At 39.2% G+C, this 22,494-nt stretch overlaps 1 protein-coding gene across 2 annotated transcripts in view; it reads left to right on the top strand.

The window, feature by feature from the left end:
* Positions 1-22,494, top strand: part of AFG3L2 (AFG3 like matrix AAA peptidase subunit 2) — a 1,447,137-nt gene that overhangs the window by 1,278,673 nt on the left and 145,970 nt on the right. For both annotated transcript variants that reach the window (XM_044067171.1, XM_044067172.1), the window contains one exon: positions 18,772-18,887. In XM_044067171.1, the coding sequence (XP_043923106.1) occupies positions 18,772-18,887 (116 nt within the window). The remainder of the gene's footprint in view (positions 1-18,771; positions 18,888-22,494) is intronic.

Below are 22,494 nucleotides of genomic sequence, written 5' to 3'. Positions count from 1 at the left end.
TAGGCTTCTTTAAAATAGTACTCAAAGGTTGTTGATCAGTTTCAATGTGCATATCTCAACCATGGATATAAACATGAAACTTGGAACATGCAAACACTATTGCCAAAAGTTCTTTCTCAATGTGAGAATACTGCATCTCAGTCAGGGTAAGTGTTCTAGATGAGTAAAGTACTGGCCTGCCTTCTTGAAGAATAACTGCACCTAAACCAAATGTTGAAGTATTGCAGGAAAGAGTTACTGGCTTGTTGACATCATAGTATCTTAATGTTGGCGGGGTAGCAATTTTCTGCTTGAGAGTTTCAAATGCTTTCTGGTGCTGCTCTAGCCATGATCAAGTAACACTTTTATGTGTGAGCTCTCTCAAAGGTGCTGTCAACTCATTGAAGTCTGGTATAAACTTACCTAAATAATTGACCATACCAAGAAAACGTTGTAGAGCTTGCTTATTATCTGGTGCTGGCATTTCAAGAATGGCTGCTTGTTTGGACGGGTCTGGTCTCAAGCCAGTACTTGTAAATAAATGACCTACACGTAACTTCTGGTAGTCTGAATTTGCACTTCAGAGGATTGAACTTTAAGTTCACTTCACGTGCTCTGTCTTGAGCTCTCTTAAGACTTCTGCCATGCTCTGCCTCACCATTGCCTCTGACCAATATATCATGCACTGTTATGGCACAAGGATAACCTGAAAAAAATTGCTGCATTGCACCCTGAAAGACTTCATTTGCAGAATTTATTCCAAATGGCATCCTGAGGTGAGGAATCCATATCTTCCAAATGGGGTATTGAAGTAGTCAGTAGTGAAGATGTGCGATCAAGCATCACTTGTCAAAATGAATTTTTTGCATCTAAGACAGAAAAAACAGTGGCATTCGGTATCAGGGCTGCAACGTATTTGACTCATTGAATCTCTTAATGTGCCCTTTGTCCTTTTGTTATATTAATTTTGCTCATTTAATCTCTTTTCATGCCCATTATACTTTCTTGTGTTCGTTTTAACTCTAAACATGCTCATTTTACTTTTTTGGTCTAATTCTGAACCCTTTATGTACTTTTCTAATGCTCTTTTTATCAAATAACTCTGTTTCAAACATTCTATATGATTAATGAGCTCTTTTATGTTTTTTGTTCGCTTAATAAATGTTTCTGTGCTATTCGTTTGCTTAATAATACATTTTGTGCCCTTGCAGTGCTCCATTTTATCTCTCTTAATAAATAAGTCGTTTGTGCATATTTTTTTTACCTTTGTCTTGTTTCGGGCCCTTTTTTTTACTTTCGGTTCTTTTAGTTTGCCATCGCCAGTACCTCTGCACCTCATGGCTCTGAAGAATAGCCTTTGCAATTCCAGTTCTGACACCATGTCACTCGCCAGCTCAGGATAAAACAGGCGAACATTGTGGGTTCTTGTTCAAGCAGCTTTATTGTATGCAAACATATCATAAATGAGGTTAAGTAACTTTAACTTATAAACAAATTAGCTATCATGCACATAGATGTTAACACTGGCTGCACCTTCAAAATGGCACTGAAGCTAAAACGTGCTTGGTATTTATATGTGCGCACAGATCTTGGGATTGCTTCTTAAAGGTACAAACACACCTGTTATTCTACACAATCTTTGGCTTGTTCAGCCCAGATTTCTTCCCATTTGGGTTATGCATCTCCAGAAGAGGAATCTAATGGCACTGATTCCCTGGGGGAGGATATCTCATTTGGGGAAACAATTCTTAAGATGGAGTTTTTCAAGTGGGATTGTTCTTTGGTATCGGACATCCAGAAAAGGTTCTATGACCTGCCACAGATGGACTCCCCTTCCCCATCTGCCATACCTCCTGTTCTGCCAGCCTTCATAGATGCCTTTGCTGCTGCTTCTAAGTGCCCATATTCTCAACCTCCAGCCCCCAAAAGGCCAGATAGCTTTTAGAAAGTGCTAGAGAACTCCAAATTCCTATTCAAATTTCCCTCTGCAGACCTTGCTACCATTTCAATTACTGCAGACAAGGCATCCAAGATGCTACTTTCCACTTCCCTGCTCCCCTCAAATAAGGAGAGCAAGCTACTCTGGCCTTCAGGGGCATTAATTATCAGACCCATATGGCCAGATATTCTTTGGCCCTTCTTTCGACACTGTCAAACAAGTAGCTGAACTTCCTGACTCTCCCACTAAGACTAAGCTTTCCTCCGTCCTTAACTCCTCAGCTCAGGTTACATGGCATTCCGTAAAGTGTAGCTATGATGCTGTGGAGGCATCAGCTAGAGTGTCTGCTTCTGGGTCAGTCCTGAGGAGGTATTCTTGTCTCAGGCTCCAACCTTTGCCTGATGGCATTAAGACAAAAATTGTGGATGCCCCCCAGACAACAAGGCATTGTTTGTTACCTCAGCTGCAGATCTTTTCACATCTCTTCAGGAGAAGGGCAAAGAGCTACAAGACCTGAAGCATATCTTTGTTTCCCGGGTGCCTAGGTTCCAGAGAAACTACTCAACTAGGACTGCCTTTGTTAGAAAGTCTGCAATCCCCAGTCTTCCAAAGGTAAGAGGGATTCCAGGAAACAATTTTCCTCTAAATCTACCTCTTCTACTCCCATACAGAAACAGCCCTTTCAGGATAAGCCAGGTAGTCTGTGACTACCCGCCTTCCAAGCCATTAACACCTCTGTCCCTTCGCCTCTCTCTGCTTGGAAACAGATAACTCTATCCATCATTTTGCAAGGATACTTTATAGTATGGAACACTCCTCCCCCATTCAGGGGTATTCCACAACTCAAGAAGAACAACTGGAACTCTTTCCCCAAGTCTGCTCCTACCTCCTTTTTCAGGGCACTATTCAGGTGTGCTGCTCTCCCAAGTAGGAAAAGATTTCTACTCCAGGATGTTCCTGGAGACCCATTCTAGACCTTTCCCATCTAAATACCTTTCTGAATGTTCCCACCTTTTGTATGTTAACCTTACCTGCCCTTCTTCCTCTTATCCTTCCTCAGGCCTTCATGGTGTCACTGGACATCAAGGATGCTTATCTTCATATTCCCATTCATCTGCAGTTCAGAAAGTTTCTTCACTTTGATATTGTTTCATCACATTTTCAATTCTGTACCTTACCCTTTAGATTGTCTGTGACCCAAGGGTGTTCACAAAATGCTTAGCTCATGTCATAACCTTCTGCAGGCTACAAGGCATACAGGTCTTTCCATACCTAGACGACCTTCTTCTCCAGGCTCAGACTCTAGACGTCCTTCAGGAGAACCTTTCCTTCATGATGTCACTGTTGGAGAGTCTAGGGTTCGCAGTCATTTACCAAAAATCTTTTCTGGTCCCTTCCCAGGCTCACATCTTTCTGGGCTTCAGGATCCAGTCAGACCAGAAAAGGTCCTCTCCCTCACTTTCTACTTCTAGGACCTCTTGCTCCCATAATCCCTGACTGCCAGGGAGTTTCTTCACCTCCTGAGGTTCATGCCTTCCACTGTTCCTATGCTCCCTCTAGCCAAGTTGCATATGAGGAAATTCCAGTGATTTTTGAGAGCAATACGGTTACAACACTCCCACACTCTGGAGTTTTGTTATCCCATTCCTGCCTTGCCTAAAAAAGGAATTACACTGGTGAATCCAGCGGGTGGCAAAGAATCCACATTTACCCTTGCAACCACCTCCTCACACTCAGGAGCTCTACACAGATGCTTCATACATGGGATGGAGAGCAGAACTGGACTCGTGCAGGGTCAGACATGTCTGGTCTCCAGCCCAGAAAAGGGAGCACATCAATATAAAGTAGATGAGGGCCCTGATCTTTGCTCTACAAATCTTCAAACCTCATCTTTTCCTGTGGGTTTTAAGATGGTTTACAGACAATACCATGGTTCTCTGGTATGTCAACAAACAGGGAGGCACAAAGTCCTACATCCTGTGCAGACTGGCTTTGTAGGCCTAGGAATTAGCTGTCCAGAGTCAACTTTCTCTCCAGGCGGTTTACATTCCCTCACCTCAGAATGTGGTGGTAGACACACTGAGCAGCTCCATGACTCAATACCATGAATGGATGTTACACAGGGTTGTGTTTCTACACATGGTCCATCAATAGGGTATACCTTAGGTACATCTGTTTGCCTACCCCATGAACAAGCAACTTCCCAATCTTTGCGCCAGGGTCCCAGATCCCTTATCATGGACACCCTATCTTTGTCTTATTTATTTATTTTATCTATTACATTTGATTATCGGGTAGTGTCCAACTGGGCTAGTAGCCCATTATCAGCAGAAACACGAGGAGAAAAGCTCCAAAAAATTTTAAAAAGTTACAAAAAGACAAATGTAGTACAATAAGATGCAGCAAGGGTACAAGCAAGGCACAACAAAATTTTAAAACGTCATGCAACTAAACAGAGATTAAAAATTTACATGAATATATACACAAAGCAAAATCGGGATATAACATAATTTAAAAGTGTAGAACATCGTGTAAGGAGTCAGAAAAGATTTTTTGTTTTGTATGCAAGTCAAAATTCCCAATATAGCAGTAGACTGAGAGAGAGAACTGTATTAGTAGACAGTGAAGGAGGGGTAGGAATAACTTAGCCAGAGGGTGTACAGAAGCATAACCAATAGTTTGAGAAATATCTCTTCCTCTCTTCTCCTACTTCCTCTTCTCTTCCTTTACTTCCTCTCCTACCCTGTACCTCATAAACTCCCCCAACCCATTCCCTTTCTCCACTATATACCACCTTTTATCTCTCCCACCTCACCTTCTTCTTCTCTGTCCTCTCCTCATATTTCTAACTTTCAAAAAAAAGCTTGTTTATCTGTACATAAATGTTTTACTTACATGTTTTTTCATCTGAAATGCCTGCACTTTTAATATGTTTAGACTATATGAATCTCACTTTTGTAAATCATTACCTAGGATTTGAAATGTTATGTCTTTTTTTAACAAATTGTATATTATCTCTTATTTTCACTGTTCTACTACTTTATTTACTTTGGTATAACTACTGTAAAATTGCCTATATCCTGTGGAGCTTTCCTCCCCGGGCCTCCACTGAAAACGGGCTCTTCTAGACCCACTGGACTATCCCATTCATCAAACTGTAATAAATAAATAAATAAATAATATTCTTTTAAGAGCCATTTGAAACCATTCCTCTTGGAAGGAGATGTTTCTTTATGCATTACCCCCTTCACACTTCTTCAAAAGGTCCTGTTGAAAATCCAACAGGAGCAATCAAAAATCTTGCTGGTGACTCCCTTTTGGCCAAAACAGCATTGGTTCCCCCTTCCTCTGCATTTAGCTAAGGGCAATCATCACAAGTTATGCCACAGAATAGACCTACTCACACAGGACAAGAGAACTTTAGTTCATCCACAGATGTCAACTCTACAACTGACCCTGTGGGTGATATATTTTTGATTCCCTTCAGATACCTCTTTTCTGAGGATGTGCTACAAGTTCTAGTTCTACAGGAGGCCAGAAAATCCACAACTGGCAACTAGAAAATCCTATGTTTCTAAATAGAAAAGGTTTTCCATCTGGTGTCTTAAAAAATGACTTACAACCACTGCTAGTGGATGTTCCACTGGTCCTGTCCTACCTGTGTGAATTACTGAAGAATGGGCTGGTCATACTCCTCAGTAAAAGCTCATTTATCTGCTATCTCTGCACATCTGCCTATGTCTCCCCCTTTAGCTTCCAGGTTGGAAGTCAAAGTCTTCTTAAAAGGCATCCTTCACATCAGACCACCAAGGAAATCAGTCCCTCCTCCTTGGGATCTCAAATTTGTCTTAGAAAAACTTACCCTGGCCCCTTTTGAGCCAACAAGTTCTGCTTCCCTGCAACACTGCCCTTGGAAAACAGTCCTTCTCATGGCCATTACGTCTGCCAGAAGGGTGTCTGAGTTACAGGCTCTCGTGTCCTCTTCCCCCTCCATTGTTTTCCACAGAGACAGGTTTTCCCCGTGCACAAACCCCTCCTTTACTTTATGCCCAAGGTGGTTAATGAGTTATCTGTCAATCAGTCCATCAATCTTCCAACCTTTTTCAATTCTCTTCAGTCCTCTAGCGAGAGGATCCTACACACTTTAGATGTGCACTGGCAACTCAGATATTACTTGGATAAAACCAAACCAATTTTGGAAATCTGAATGCCCTTTTGTTTCCTATCACCCAATGGCCCTGGGCTAGCCTGTTTCCAAGCAGACTATTTCCTCTTGGATTTCCAAAACTATTTCCTTCTGTTATGTGGCTCATGGAAAGAATCTACCCTTCCTTATTAGGGCACATTCCACTAGAGCAGTATCTTCCTCTGGTGCATTCTTTAAAGGCCTGGAGACCTGCTCTACCATGGAAGAAGCTACCTGGTCTTCTGTTCATACTTTCACAAAACATTGTAAACTTGATGGCATTTCCAGTCCAGAGCTAGTTTTGCCAGTGCTGTTCTGCATGGGTTTGTGGAGAATGTTTCTGCTCCTCCACCCAATTCTTCTGCATGAACTTTGGTACTCTCTCTCATGTTATGAATACTGCAGAATATGAATAGAAGGACATAGAATAGTTGTGTAAAATCTTACCATAACCATAGATATCCTCCTCTTCTATATGTTGCAGTATTACTCTCCCCCTTCCCCCTGATGCTTCCCTGTCTTCTGGTGACATGTTTTCTTCACCTTGCAGCAGGCTGGTGCCTTTTGCGGCATTCATTTCTAAGGTCTGGTACATGCCAACGTCTGTTTTATACCCTACGTCACTTTATGACTGACGTACATTTTGATTCTGTGCGATGTAGCATATACCTTACAGCAGCAGTAGACTTTGTATACTGGCCGGACCTATGAGTCAGCCAGAGGCGTACTCCCCAAATTTATGAATACTGCAGCATCTAGAAGAGAAGGACATCTATGGTAATGGTAAGATCTGATACAGCTATTCTTTCTGTAGTGCATGGAATGCTGAGAATATGCTCACCTTCCCTAGTATGTGTTCTGATCATAATAGCTCTTAGGGTGTGCTTAATATTCTCACACATCCTCCCTAAGCACCCCTATGATAGGGTCTCAATCTAAGAGCTAATAGCATTGTTTCACTCTGCTGTCCATGTCTCGCAACTATCCCTGAGTTTCTCTCATATTTTTGCTGTGTCCCTCTTTTTTTTTCCAATTTTCGGGTAAATCACTGAGGATTACAGCTAGGCATTTATGCCAGACATTAAAGTTTCATACTTCTTATTGTTCAAAAAATGTATATTGATGCAAAGCCAGTAAAACACTTTGTGCTTTTGCACTTTATTTTTTTTTTCTTTCTGTAACTGGTAGTGCAGGGAGTAGATAAAGCTCCATGCACTTCAAAGAATTATGACTGGGTCTCTGATCATAACCATAATTCTGCTCTTCACATGGGTATATTCACCTCATGACCTTCGCTGTTGAGGTGAATTTCTTGGTATCCATGTCTCGACATAGAGGAATCATGATCAGGTTGCTGATCATGACCTGTTTATTATGTGTTCAAGACATGGCTGTCAAGAAATTCAGTCTTGGTACCCTGTTGAGCACACATAATTGAAGGTTATGATTGGATACCAGATCATAATTCCTTGTAGTGTATACAGCGTTATCTGCTCAATGTACTACTTGTTACAGTAAAAAAAAAAAAAACAAAGAAAAAAATTGCCAAGTGTTTTGCTGGCTTTGAAAGCAATAAAGCACTTATCCGCTTAACGAGTGCAGTCAGAAAGGCAATGTAGCACACAGATCCTTACATTTACAGTTTAGAGGCTTGCCGTACCTCTAAACTGTCCAGAATTTTGCCTCATTTATTTGGTCTGGTCCTCATAAAGTTTGTGGTTTTTCAGACAAATCATGGAGGATTTAAGTCACTGAATAGTAACATATATTTGAATTTCACAGTTTGTATCCTTCAGAGAAAATGCAGGTGAATGCACATCCTGTTATTTTAGCCACTTTCTAAGCTTGTAAAAGGAAGGGGCACGTTATCAGTATGGGCAGCAGGCAGATCCAAATCTCTTTTTCTGGCTCTGTCATTTGCTGGTCCATACCGGCAGATTTTACAGTGTAGCCCGAGATCTGACCTTAACTTAAGCAGGGGGTGCTTAACATTTGTTAAGATCTAGTCTAGCACCAGTATAGCATTTAACTGATTTGTCTTTTTCTGAATATTTATTTACTTTTTTTAAATTTATTTAACATTTATTAACTGGGAAAGTCTGACTTGGAACAAAGCCAGTTTTCAGCGGAGGCCCTGGGAGAAACACTCTAGACACATGTCTTTGTAATGTGGAGGAAACCGGAGCACCCGGAGGAAACCCACATGAACGCAGGGAGGACATGCAGACTCTGCACAGAAGGCACTCCAGCTGAGAATCTAACCATCTTGCTGTTAGGTGACAATGCTACTGCTGCATCACTGCGCAGTCCAATATCAGAACATAATCACCATGCTCCATGCACTATAAATGGGTTATGATCAGAGACCCAGTCATTAGTCCTCTAAATTAATATTTCTTGGTAATAACGACCAAGAAGGCATGTGTATGGCACTTCATGGTATGAATTGAAAGCTTACATAATATTGGAAAACCTGTCAGTGATTCCTGGTATCTAACTACCACCAGTTTGCAGATACTAGTACTCCATTATCAGTGAGCAGATCTGCATAAATATATTTATGCAAATATGTCAGAAGCTGTCCACTTATAAGTGAAGTTGTGAGACCGTGTGATTTTATTTTATGCAAAATTATTAATATATGCCATATTATTACATCTGTTAATGGCTTTATCAGTACAGAGTTGATAAGTACTTTATGGTGTCAGTTAAATGATTGCATGAAGCTGGAAAATTAGGCAAGGAGAGCTGCTGTCTAACCACAGCACTCTGCAAATATTTATAGTTGTTCAGCAATAAGAGTGATATTTATGCATATTTGCATACTTTATGTAAATAAATTGGGCACTGTCCACATAGTAGCTTGGTGGAATTGCATTTCAAAGATCAGCTTAGCACACAGGTCACGAATGTCTGTTGATTCAGTGCAGTGGTCCGTAAACTCTGATTTCTTTTTATGCCAGATTATGAAAGTGTCATAGTAATATTTGTATTAAAACTTGACCCAGATAACATGTGGAACACCATGGTATCAAATGAAAGCTTGCATAATGCTGTAACACCTGTCACTGATACCTTCTGTTTGTCTGCAACCAATTTGCAGATGTGTATACTTTTTAAAACAAAATATGCACATATACATATATATATCATAATTCTGTAATATCTCAGACATTGTCCAACTGTGCAAATTATGAAACAATATTTCAGAAATAAGGAGTGACAACTCTGACAAATGGGAGGAATGACAAATCTGACAAATGGGGTACTCAGTACCATAGAAATGTGAGTTCTTGTCTGGAAGTATGAATATGTATACCATATGTCTGTAATTACGTTAATACATTGAACCAGAATTTATTATTGTGTGTACGCCATATTATCAAGTGAAAGTGTACACAGTGCTCTAAAAACTTTACACCAATAATTGTTGTCTAAGTAGCACTGCTTTACAGGTATTTGGTTTTGTTTGTCATTTAAATATGCATACAAATTATAATTTTGCAGATATTTCAAAAATGGATTGACATCTACAAAACTGCTTTACAGCAAATCGAAAATCGCATCTGCACAAGCAAAAGGCATACTGATAGTTGGGATCTATGTACTATAGTGAGAGACATTGATAGTTTTTGTATAATTTATATATAGTCCAATTACTTGTTCATTATAAAGTTACTTTTATATCTGGCTCGCATATTAATATCCCCATTGTGAAGAGGAGTCCATGCTGAAGTATTTTTAACTTTTTTTTGTAACTTTTATAGTTTTGTTATGTATACATTTGTTTACAGGTAGGTTACAAAACTGCATTCCCTGGAATTTAGGTTAGACGAAAGCTATCCAGCAAGAAATCTTCAGGTGTTGGGAGGTGTGAAATTCCACTCAGGCTAGGTGTGAAAGAATTAAGCACTTAATTAATCTTGAAGGTGAACTTGAATGAGTAGCATAAATCTGGTATGTTTAGGGGATTTTCAGTAGAAGTGATGGTGTACCAAAGGTGATGATAACGATAAACATTTAGGCTTGGATTCATAGTTGCTTGCACAAATACAATAGGAGTAACCCCGATGATTACGAATGAGCATAGCAAAGGTAAGATTCATAGAGGCCATTTACGCTAATGTGAAAAACCTTGAAAACAATGAGATTCAAATGAAAAATGTTGTAAAGCAGCATATGCTAATGAGGTGGCTTTGCAATTCATAGTCTGACATCTGCACGATACGCACATCCATTATTAAAATCAATGCTCCGCCTTTGATATTGGAATTGTAGTTTGAAAACTTTTGTCCAAGTATGCACAAGCACTTCCCTGACACATAAATGAATTATTTCCCCCAGCAACACTGTCATTAGTTTGTCTTAAGTATGTGCAAGCACTAAAAATGACATAATAAATTATTTTGCACAGCAGTCTGACCATGTATGCAGAAGTGCTTCCCTGACACAAAAATTAATTGTTTCCCATGGCAATCCCTTCAGGAGTATGTCCAAGTATACACAAGCAACAAAATGAAACATTTTCCCAAGTAACCCCTTCAGTAATATGTCCATGTATGCGTAAACACCAAAATGAAATATTCACACACGCGATCCCTTCAGTAGTATGTCCATGTTTGCATAAGCACCAAAATGAAACATTCACCCAAACTATCCTTTTCAGTAATATGTCCAGGTATGCATAAGCACCAGAATGAAACATTCACCCAAGTGACCACTTCAGTAGAATGTCCAGGTATGCACAAGCACCAAAATGAGACATTTACCAAACCAGTCCACAACCTTGCATCTCCATATTCTTCTTGAAAACTGCTTCTTACTGGCATAAATTCAGGGCTATTTAAACATAGAATGCTAATCACCTCATTATATATTTATGTCTGTGAATCATACTCTTATGCAAGCTTCTTGTCAGTGCATTAGCTCCCCCCCTACAATTTATGCATTAAGCATGTTACACTTTTGAGATAGGGGTGTGTTTGTAACAACTCCTTCACATTTCTGTATTCATGCTGAAAGTCCAGGATTTGCAATCCCAAGCAGCGCCATTCTTTGTAAACTACTGCTACAAAAATGAGAAGCCCTGAGCTGTGACTGTCGGCCTTAAACATGAGATGACATGCAGTCTTGTTATTTATTTTATTTGCAGTTTGATTACCAGAGAAGTCCACTGGGCCGAACTGACCCATTTTCAGTGGAGGCCCGGGGAGAAAAGCTCCAAGATGCATTATACAATTTAGATACAACTGATAGTTAATATTAAAGATAATATTATGTAGAATAGTTACTCATAAATGCATTCAATATCATGCATAGTTAACAAATTCATTAAGCTTGAAGGTAGGGATCATACAGTTTCATTTGAGGAAAACAGATATGTGTTAGGTGTGGAAACGGTTTACATACAAACCTTTTAAGAAAATGTAAATGCGCTTTACATAAACACATCAACAGTAGAATGCTATTTACAATATTTACAAGGTTGGGCTGTGTGAGGGTAGCTGTAGGAGTTGTTGAGAGCTCAGAGAGAAGCTATAGAAATTGTTGAGAGCTTAGATAGACTCATAGGAAGATAAGTATGAAAGTTGTAGAGCTTGGGAACCAGATGGTCAAAAACATTTGAAAATGCAGGTGGGATGTAATAAAATTTGTATACACAGTAGACCATATGAACATTTTTATCACTATCCTTTTATCTGGGTCCATTGTTAGGGTTGTGTGTTTGAGTGATTTAATACTAAATTAATATAAAGTTAAAAAATAGGATTTGACCAAATCCTTAGAGCTGTACTTGGGCAACATTGTGTAGCTATAGATGTGATACCTTGCTTGAATTGCTTTAACTTTTATTTTATTCAACTTCTTGCATATTTGCAAGATACTGTCCATCTTGTATCCAATATGGTCTTAATTTTAAGTTAACCAAATCTTTATTACTCTTCTTGACCCTTGGAGAACTTCTCACTGCAGAATTGCCACATTGGCTAGAACTCTTATATTAGAGCTGGAGTGTTTGTGGCACAATTGAAACTTTCCTCACCACTGTACTAAACCTGCTTTGCTAGGCACACCCCCTCAGATTATTAGTCTTTAGAACATTCAACATGTTTCCTACTTGTTATAATAGGCTGTCTACAGACTTCATCTGGCGTGGTGTGTCTGTATATACCTGCATGGGATTTTCTTCCTGTTAGAGTTCTTCCAAGTGTATTTAAGTCTATATTTGTTGAATATCACAGCCTTTTGTATAGATATCGCAAAGCTCAAAAATGCATTACTAAATGACATCCTGAGTTCTCTCTCATTTTCTCGTTTTCTTCTTCTTAAGAGCACCTTTTAAGATTTTTTTTTTTAATCATTTGCTGGGTTAATCCCACTTGACTTGTAGCTTCTTTTCAGGGAGACCCAAGTTGGTATTTATACTGATAAGTTAAAGTTTGGCCAGTGCATCGGGGAACTTTCCCTACTGTCTTCAGTAGGTGTCAAAGGTTCTTCTACATCCACCTGAGCTTACCAGTCCATCATGCGATTAAATGAGTGTTTGAATTTGATGTTATCCCACGAGCAGAATTGCACACTCAGTACGTGTTGTGTTATTTCATTACTCTGATCCTGGAAAGTTAAACTATTATCTGGGAATTCTTTTGCTCTTCACCTGTACAGAATTGTATTGTAGTTGTACTAGAATGTACGTAGAAGTGGTAGTCTTGGATTTGCAGTAATACTGACATTTCACGCTGTACAAAAGAACCACCGGCCACACAAATTACTGTTACCACTGTGAACTGAAACTCTGGAGAACTCCTTGCCATCATTCTCTTCTTTTCATCACTCATTTGACAAGTAGTGTGGCTAGTGTCCTCGTCCCCAGTTTTGATCTCTGGAGATGCCTGTTCACCTTGTCTGTACTTCCAGCTTCACATTGCCTCGATCATTTGGGTCAAGAAGATGTTGCTGAGCGGTAAAACCACATCTCAACATCAGGAGTTGGACTCAGAAATTCTTTAGAATGACAACATCCTTGATTGCTAGATATGTCACAGATCTGATTAACAAATCTTTGGTGGAATGCACTATCCTTTAGTAAACCATGTGTTATGCTGTTTTATTAAAAGCTATTACAATGCTAAGCTGGGCTTCTACTTGCTCAGACTCTTGTCTTTAGTTCATTTGCCACGGTATTGAAGACTGTGCAGCATTATTAACTTTACATGCATTTTGATAATTGTAGACTTAGTATTATGTATACAAAACTTTCGCCCAGAGCATAGGCTTGCTAACATACTCAGATCTTGCCAGATACTTTGGATAATTTGTGGATGAGAGTGTACTCTACTTTCTTTCCAGACCTTACAAAACCTTTTGCTGTCATTGACTGTTGCATTCACCAAGTTGATTTCTACATGTTGCTGTGCAGACACACAAAGTGAAATGGTGTGATTTCCTCATTTAAAATTATTGAGTGGAAGCTGTGCCCGTGTCTGTTTATGAATGAAACGTGACTGCTCTGTTGAAGGACACCTGCAGTGAGCTTAGTGGATGTGGTGCTGACAGTCTCCTTTTACAAATTTCTGACCAGGTAACAAGACAGATTGACTTACACAAACTGGAAAACTGGTTTGGTTGTGGTGTGGGTGTCCTGAATATCAGTAAAGCAAGGGATGTAGTGTTTATAGTTAAACACACGCACAACACAGAAGTCACAATAGACTATCAAATGTGTACAGACTGCTGCATAAACCACTACCACACCACTGTAATTAAAGCTATAAATAAGTACTTTTGTCCCATGTAGTGAAGGTCTTCATCAAATCTGATTGTGTGAGGCAGTATGTATGCATTTATTGTTATTAAACCTCTTGAAGGTAATCATAGATTTGCAGAGTGCTTATTTGCTTCCTGCTTACCATGATCAGCTCATGAGTTAAATTGATTACACGCCCCAAATAATTTGCAGGAAACTCTAATTACATTACTTGAAACAGTACAATACATCACATCAGAGACTCTTCCCTGAATGCCTAGATTGACCTACATTTGTCTATACTGTAGACCTCACCTTTATTAAGCAAAGTAACTGTCACTAACTTGAGATCGTACATCATGCAGCTAAATTTGCAGCTGCCATTCCACCCCTGATGAACGGTTCTAATTATTTCTCTCTCTCTCTCTGATAGGCTGGATGTCTCTTCAAACCATTTTAAACTATTTTCAGATTTATACTGCTCAGCTGCGCTTCCTGGCCTTTCAACCTTCTGTCATTGTTAAGACCTTTGGCATGGCAGTGCTGTCCCTTTCCCATGGCTATGTATGCTGTGTCTGTGTATGTATTATACATTATATATTTATATATACATATGTGTATATACTGTGTGTGTGTGTGTGTGTGTGTGTGTGTGTGTGTGTGTGTGTGTGTGTGTGTGTGTGTATATATATATATATATATATAGTGTGTGTGTATATAGACATATGTGCATATATTATATATATAAAAAAATATATATATGTATATATCTATATATATATATATATATATATATATATATATATATATGTGTGTGTGTGTGTGTATGTGTGTGTATAGAATCAGGAAGTGAAACAGATTAGCAAGGAGGAAGTAAGGACAGCTATGAAGAGGATGAAGAATGGAAAGGCTGTTGGCCCAGATGACAGCCCAATGGAAGCATGGAGGTGCTTAGGAGAAATGGCAGTGGAATTTTTAACTAGATTGTTTAATGAAATTTTGGAAAGTCAGAAGATGCCTGAGGAGTGGAGAAAAAGTGTTTTGGTACCTATCTTTAAGAATAAGGGTGATGTGCAGAGCTACAGTAACTACAGAGGGATAACATTGATCAGTCACAGCTTGAAGTTATGGGAGAGAGTAGTAGAAGCTAGGTTAAGAAGGGAGGTGATGATTAGTGATCAGCATATGGTTTCATGCCAGGAAAGAGCACTACAGATGTGATGTTTGCTCTGAGAGTGTTATTGGAGAAATACAGAGAAGGTCAGAAGGAGTTGCATTGTGTCTTTGTAGACTTGGAGAAAGCATATGACAGGGTGCCTATAGAAGAGTTGTGGTACTGTATGAGGAAGTTGGGAGTGGCAGAGAAGTATGTAAGAGTAGTATAGGATATGTACGAGGGTAGTGTGACAGTGTTGAGGACTGCAGTGGGAGTGACAGATCCGTTTAAGGTGGAGGTGGGATTACATCAAGGATCAGCTCTGAGTCCTTTCTTATTTGCAGTGGTGATGGACAGGTTGACAGATGAGATTAGACAGAAGGCCCCGTGGACTATGATGTTTGCAGATGACATTGTGATCTGTAATGAGAGTAAGAATCAGGTTGAGGAGACTCTGGAGAGGTGGAGATATGCTCTAGAGAGCAGAGGAATGAAGGTCAGCAGGGCTAAGACAGAATATATGTGTGTAAATGAGAGGAAGGGTAGAGGAATGGTGAGGATGCAGGGAGTAGAGTTGGTAAAGGTGGATGAGTTTAAGTACTTGGGATCAACAGTTCAGAGTAATGGTGAATGTGGAAGAGAGGTGAAGAAGAGAGTAAAGGCAGGGTGGAATGGGTGGAGAAGAGTGTCAGCAGTGATTTGTGACAGACGGGTACCAGTAAGAGTGAAAGGGAAGGTCTACAAGAGGGTAGTGAGACCAGCTATGTTATATGGGTTGGAGACAGTGGCATTTTAGGAGTCAGAGCTGGATGTGGCAGAGTTAAAGATGTTAAGATTTGCACTTGGTGTGACTAGGATGGATAGGATTAGGAATCAGTATATTACAGGGTCAGCTCATGTTGTACAGTTTGGAGACAAAGCAAGAGAGACAAGATGGCGTTGGTTTGGACATGTGCTGAGGAGGGATGATGGGTATATTGGGAAAAAGATGCTAAGGATGGAGCTGCCAGGTAACAGGAAAAGAGGAAGGCCTAAGATAAGGTTTATGGACGTGGTGAGAGAGGACATGCAGACGGTTGGTGTGACAGAGCAAGATGCAGAGGATAGGAAGAAATGGAAAGAGATGATCCGAGGTGGCGACCCCTAACGGGAAAAGCCGAAAGATGATGATATATGTGTATATGTGTGTGTGAGTGTGTGTGTGTATATATATATATCTATCTATATATATATATATATATATATATATATATATATATATATATATATATGGATTTCTATCAGATCGCCGAAAACCCATTTCACCTAAACCCATTTCACCGAGACCAAATCGCCGAAAACTCATTTCACCGAAAATAGTACAGGCAGTGTATCTGCCCTTTTCCCCACTGTAGTGCGACCCTGGAGTTAGAATATATAAGTAGGGGGGGTGTGGGGGGCATAGCCCCCCACCTAGCTTAGTTTTATACTGTCCAGTTCCTATTAACCAGGTAAGTTAGTAGTTTATACCAACATTAGTTGGGGGGCTGCGCCCCCCAATCCCCCACCCCTACTTATATATACTAACTCCAGGGTCGCACTACAGGGGGAAAAAGGGCAGATACACTCCCTGTACTATTTTCAGCTAAATTAGTTTTCGGTGATTTGGTCTCAGTGAAATGAGTTTCGGTGAAATGGGCTTTCGGCAATCTGATAGGAACCCATATATATATATATATATATATATATATATATATATATATGTATATATATATATATATATATATATATATATATATATATATATGTGTGTGTGTGTGTGTGTGTGTGTGTGTATTATAGTGGTTGCTATAATGGTTAAGATATTTACCTTCCAGTTACAAGATGCAGGGTTTGAATTCTCACCGTTGGGAAGCATGGCTAGGTTTAAAAAGGCCAAAAGGTCCCTTGAGGTAGTTAGCTTAGTAATCACATGTGAATCTATATTCTATCCTGGTGTTTGCCAGTAGTTTGACTTGAAATAGTTTCAGTTATCTTATCTCATTGTAGATACTTGTGTTTCCACCTCTTGTTTTATGCTTGTGTAATAATTATCCTTTTTCTTGTTTATCAGCCATGCTTTTCACTCTGCTTCCTGATCTCCCCTCCATTCTCCTCTTGTCTGAAAATGATATCCCTTTCAGTAATGTCTTTTGCTGTTCCCATGCTGTATTCATGCGAATATTTTCTTTGCTTCAGACTCCTTTGCTTTCCTTGTATTGTAACACCTTCACCTAGTATTTCCAACATTGGCATATGTGCTTTCACCTTGAAGAATATCCATCCTCCTGAAACGATAAACAAAAGCTGCTGTAGGCCCTCAGTCTTTGGACTATCCACATATCTACTTTTACTTCTCTTTACCTCAGTACTGGTTTCCTGCCTCAGTGACTTTGTCTGTAACTTATCACTCCTGTCTTTCAACACATAATACAGTTCTAGGCTACTGTCACTTATCTCTGATTCATCTGTGCAAATTCTTCCCTAGTTTTGTACTGCTCTCTACACTTAAGCCTTACATGAAGGTGTAGAATTTGTGTTTCGGTTGTAAATTGTCATGGCAACATCAAGAAGTGAAGTCAGAACATGTAGTTAACCACATTTTCATAAAGAGCTGAAACCCTGATTATACCCAGGTGATTCAGATTTGATTAGTGGCTCAGCTGGTAACCATTTGAAATGTCGGGATCCATTAGAGTGAGTCTCAAACCATGGAGACTGAATGGCAGAATAAATGGACATAACTAAGTCCAAGATGGCCATTTCTCAGAATAGTCCCTTTTCTCCACGGTTTGGTGATCTCACAGTTAGTATAAACAAGTTTGGGGGTGGGGATTTGCATTTTCAGTTCTTTTTCTGCATGTTGGCACTCTGTCTTTCAAGTGCAACATTTCTTTAGGGAGCTGGCGTACAAGCATTTACAGGAGCTGGCATGTGGGAAAGGTAGAATGACATGGTTCAGTCAGCTTGCATCTCGACAGGGAGAATTTTGCAGAACTTATTTGGGACACATTTACATATGATAGCATCATCTGTGGAGAATGGAGATCTCACAGAAAAGTTCTTCACAGGGGCAGGAGTGTCTTCAGGGATTGTGTCACTTATGGAAGTGAATGACATACCCCTGCTAAAGCTCATTACATACGGAACACCTGTTGCAAGTTACTGGGCTTACACCATGGAATTAGGGCTTATGCACAAAATCTCAAGGGTGACATTGCTGCTCCTGTTGTACTCAACCCTCATCCTTAGGGAACAAATGAGCTATATGTCTGTCAATAGAGTGGGTACGCTAGTGAAGGTTTGGGTAAACAGGACCAAAAAAAAAAATCAGAACGTGTAGTATAAATGAAGCAATAGTTTTTGGACTGAGAATGGGTGGCTGGAATTCTCACAGTAGAGAAATACTCTCAGGTTCCAAGTTTTATTTGTGTAAATAGTATAACATGTTACTTTAGCAAAAGTAAGATGAGAGGTAATTATTCAGCTTGGTAATGAAATCTCACAGTTTCATACACATTGATAATAGATGAAATACCTAATGTTACAACTGCAAAAATGTGTGTAGCTCAATAGTCTTATGTGCTGGCATAGTTGCACTTTTTCTAACAAGCTTACTAGTCTTATGTCCTTTCTAACAACTACAGAACTGTCTGTTAATATTTTGTTGTGTATTTTGTAGTATGATGCATAGTAATAGGTGATATGTCATCATTGTTGTTTTGTAACTCATTTACCTTCATAAGGTTTGGAGAAAAAGACCCAGGTTTTACAGCCCGAGGAAAAGAAGACTGTGGCTTATCATGAGGCTGGACATGCAGTAGCAGGCTGGTTTTTAGAACACGCTGATCCTCTTCTAAAGGTGATAATGAATTTAAATATATTTTTCATGTGTTGTACAGAGCATAGTTTGGCATGAATTTCATATGGTGTTACAGTTCCTAGACTGGCATCACCTGAATGACTATTTGAAGTAAATGTGACATACCATCAGTGTGTTGTGTTTATTGTTTGTTGACTGTGTAGGTGTGATGATCCAAAACAGGCCTTTTTAGCCATCCCAGTTATACATTAGGAGCTTTGTAGTCCAATATGAGTATCTCTCCTGTCTGTACAGATTACTGTAATATTAAGAATGGAAACAAACTCTACACATTTGAAAAGTAAAAATAATGTACAAAAGTAAGCACTTATAATTTCACACACACATACAGACTTTCTCTCTTTTCTGCCCAAATATATACAAGTGTCCAGTAGGTGAATGCATAGCATTTTGATACTTGAGCATTTTCCACACTACATCATTCTTTAGTAATTTGTCATGTGGTACAGCTCATAGCATTCAATAATTTAATGTTGCTTACTGGTTTTAATTCAGGTTGTGTGTTAAGTAGTCAGTGTTTGTATTTTATATGTATTGGCAAAGAAGACTTTTGTCATAGTGAATTCTTACTGGAGAAGAGGTGAGCTGAAGCAGGAGAATGGTATTAAAGCACTTACAAGATGTCCTATCTCACAGGTAATTTTATGGTAGTTTTAAACTTTGGGATGGCATAAAAGCTTTCTATTAAATTTGCAGTGTCAGTTATGATTTTGGTGCCATATAGAACATACCCTGTAAAAATGGACCCTGCCCAGTAAAACTAACCTGGTCAAAAATGTAAGTTAGAAAAAAAAAGGTTTTCCTTTGTTACTGCAAATTTTTTTTGAAAGCTTACAGTCTGGTTTTGAGTGTAGTACTTGTATACATTAAAGAGCACTGGTAGTCTGTGGCTTGAAGCTTTGCATCCACCGTGAGGATACATCATCATCTTCTTTCGGCTGTTCCCCTTAGGGGTCGCCACAGCAGATCACCTCTTTCCATTTCTTCCTGTCCTCTGCATCTTGCTCTGTCACACCAACCACCTGCATGTCCTCTCTCACCACATCCATAAACCTTATCTTAGGCCTTCCTCTTTTCCTGTTACCTGGTAGCTTCATCCTTAGCATCTTTTTCCCAATATACTCAGCATCCCTCCTCAGCATATGTCCAAACCAATGTAATCGTGCCTCTCTGGCTTTGTCTCCAAACCTTCCAACCTGTGCACCTACCGTGAGGATAATTCTAAATATTTAAGTCTGAGTACTAAGGTGCAGAGTAATTGATAACATGAGAGTTTGTCTGGCATCACTGGGAAATGATTAATGACAGCAACAGTAGCATTGGTCTGATTGATTGTTCACATTGTTTAATAACAGACCATAGTACCAGGAGATGAGGAAGCCATAATTGTTGTACTAGTTGCCATTAGTCTTGGATCCAGTCAATCCAGCACCACCCGCAGCAGTGGACTGTGATGTCCTTTATGCCCTTCCACCCTTTGTGAGTCTGCAACTGTGCTAATCCAGAAACCTAAGATAGGGAAACTGAGTATGGGTAGGCTTCTAGTAAGATATGCAGATACACTCTTTATTATCCACCCTGGATAATAAATTGGGTGGTGGGGTTGAATTATTTGGTGCCTGTCTTGGTATTTCCTTGGTTGTAACAGATCAAGGAACTTCACTGGCAGATAAGACTGACATTTTTAACATTTCAGCACTGCTTTGAAATGTTAGGCCCACTATAACTACATCTAATTTGGTCCCTGTCACTCTGCAGTTTTTATTTGACTACAAGACACTTGCAAATTAATATTTCAGTATTATGTATGTAACCATATTGTAATTTCAAGGACCGGTATTGTTACCTTTGTTGGATTGACACTAGTCTTAAGATAAAGCACAGAAACACAGACTTGTACAGGTACTTTAGAAATTCTGGAGAGTAAAGTGGAAAAAAAATAACTCCTTCCACTGAGTTGTATAGTAAATGGAGGATTTATTACTGTGACATAACTACAGTCTCATTTTTTTCAGCATTCAGATAAGGCAACTTTCATCCTTTGTTAGAATGTTAATTTTTTATATGGCTAGTAGGAAATCCATGCTGTCTTGAAAAGAGATTCAGTGAGAGAATTAGGCTGCCAGATACAAAGTGACAACATCACAGCTTTATTCAACTTGAAACAGTCACTTAAAAGCAAAAAGTGGCCAAAATTATGGTCTCCAATGCCAGAAAAGTCTGGTAGTATGCATCAGTTCCAGCTGATTAGGATTTATACGCTGCTCGCAAGGCAAGTCCTTCATCTGTCTCTCTTAAAAATGTAACCCAGAGTGGGGAAACTGCCCTATTTGTATCTCTGCTTCTGATAAGGATTCTGTATTACTAGGTATAAATAGTAAAGGGTACATAAGTCTAGTACTTTAGCTGTTTGAGTATTAAACAATATAGTATACTTTGTTGTTTTTTTTCAGAGTTCTTATTTAGATCAGATTCAGGAAAACTTGCAATCTTTTTCCAGCATTGGTGTTACCAAAAATAGTAGATAATTACTACACTAGGGAAAACTGGAGTTCACACACTAATACGTACATGACTTAAGAAGACTAGCATATGGTTTACTTCTGATGCTTGTGATAGCAGTACATCTAATTTACTTAACTCTTCAGTGACACAAAAATTCTTTTTTGGTCAGTCATCAAAATATATTGTTAATTTTAAATCACTTAATGTAAAAGCTAGAGAATGTAATGTGTCCTTCTGTGCCACTGTTAAAGTGTTCTTAACCTTAAGGATCTCCTGCCAAGGATAGCCCAACTTCTTGACAGAATACTGAAGACTTTAGATATTGAATGCATTATATAGTACACGTTTGCTCCTCATATATGACATAGGGCAGAAAGGTGACACATAGATTCAGATACCCAGAATGTCTTTGCCGCCAGTCTGAATGCCATCATCGCAAGTTGATCTGAACGCCCTTTGCTGTGTTGAATACCTAGCAGTCAGATAAGTGCTATTAGTGCTCCATTGGGGTCTTTTTTTTTTTTATTATTGATCTTGTTTTCCTGTGATTACTTGGGGAAAATGTCAGTGTGGGAGGCAGATACCCCATAAGGATCGTCACTGTAAAGACTGGTAGTGAAGGGTGAAGGCTGCCAGCCTAGTCAAACAGAATTTGATACATAATTCTGGCATTTGTAAATATAAATGTGAAATACAGGCTTGTTTCTTAAATGAGAGAAAATACTGTAAAATGTTGAATTTCAGGATTGTAGCAACATTGCCATCTGCTGTAAGGAAAACTAAGGCAAGCATTTCAAATCTTTCTTTTGAAGTTAAAATTATTTCAAATCTATCCTTTGATCTGTAGAGCTCGGAGTCAGCCTGACTGGGTCAGCACATTCTTTCTATTGTTTAACTTAAGGAATAATTACTAGAGTGTACATGTGAAATGTTTTTTATTGTTGTAGCTTCCTGAGCAGGTGTTATCTTGCTAAATAATGTAGCCTGTTGGCCTGGGAACCCCAGGCTAAGTGTCAACATGATGTAATATACCGGGAAACCTAAGTGTCAAAATGATGTAATCTGGGAGGGCCCAGCCGAA

Source organism: Protopterus annectens, chromosome 3.part1 (assembly GCF_019279795.1).
Source record: "Protopterus annectens isolate FY-2018-M chromosome 3.part1, PAN1.0, whole genome shotgun sequence".
In the NCBI taxonomy this organism is placed as follows: Eukaryota; Metazoa; Chordata; order Ceratodontiformes; family Protopteridae; genus Protopterus; species Protopterus annectens.
This window is presented reverse-complemented; position numbering and strand designations above follow the sequence as displayed.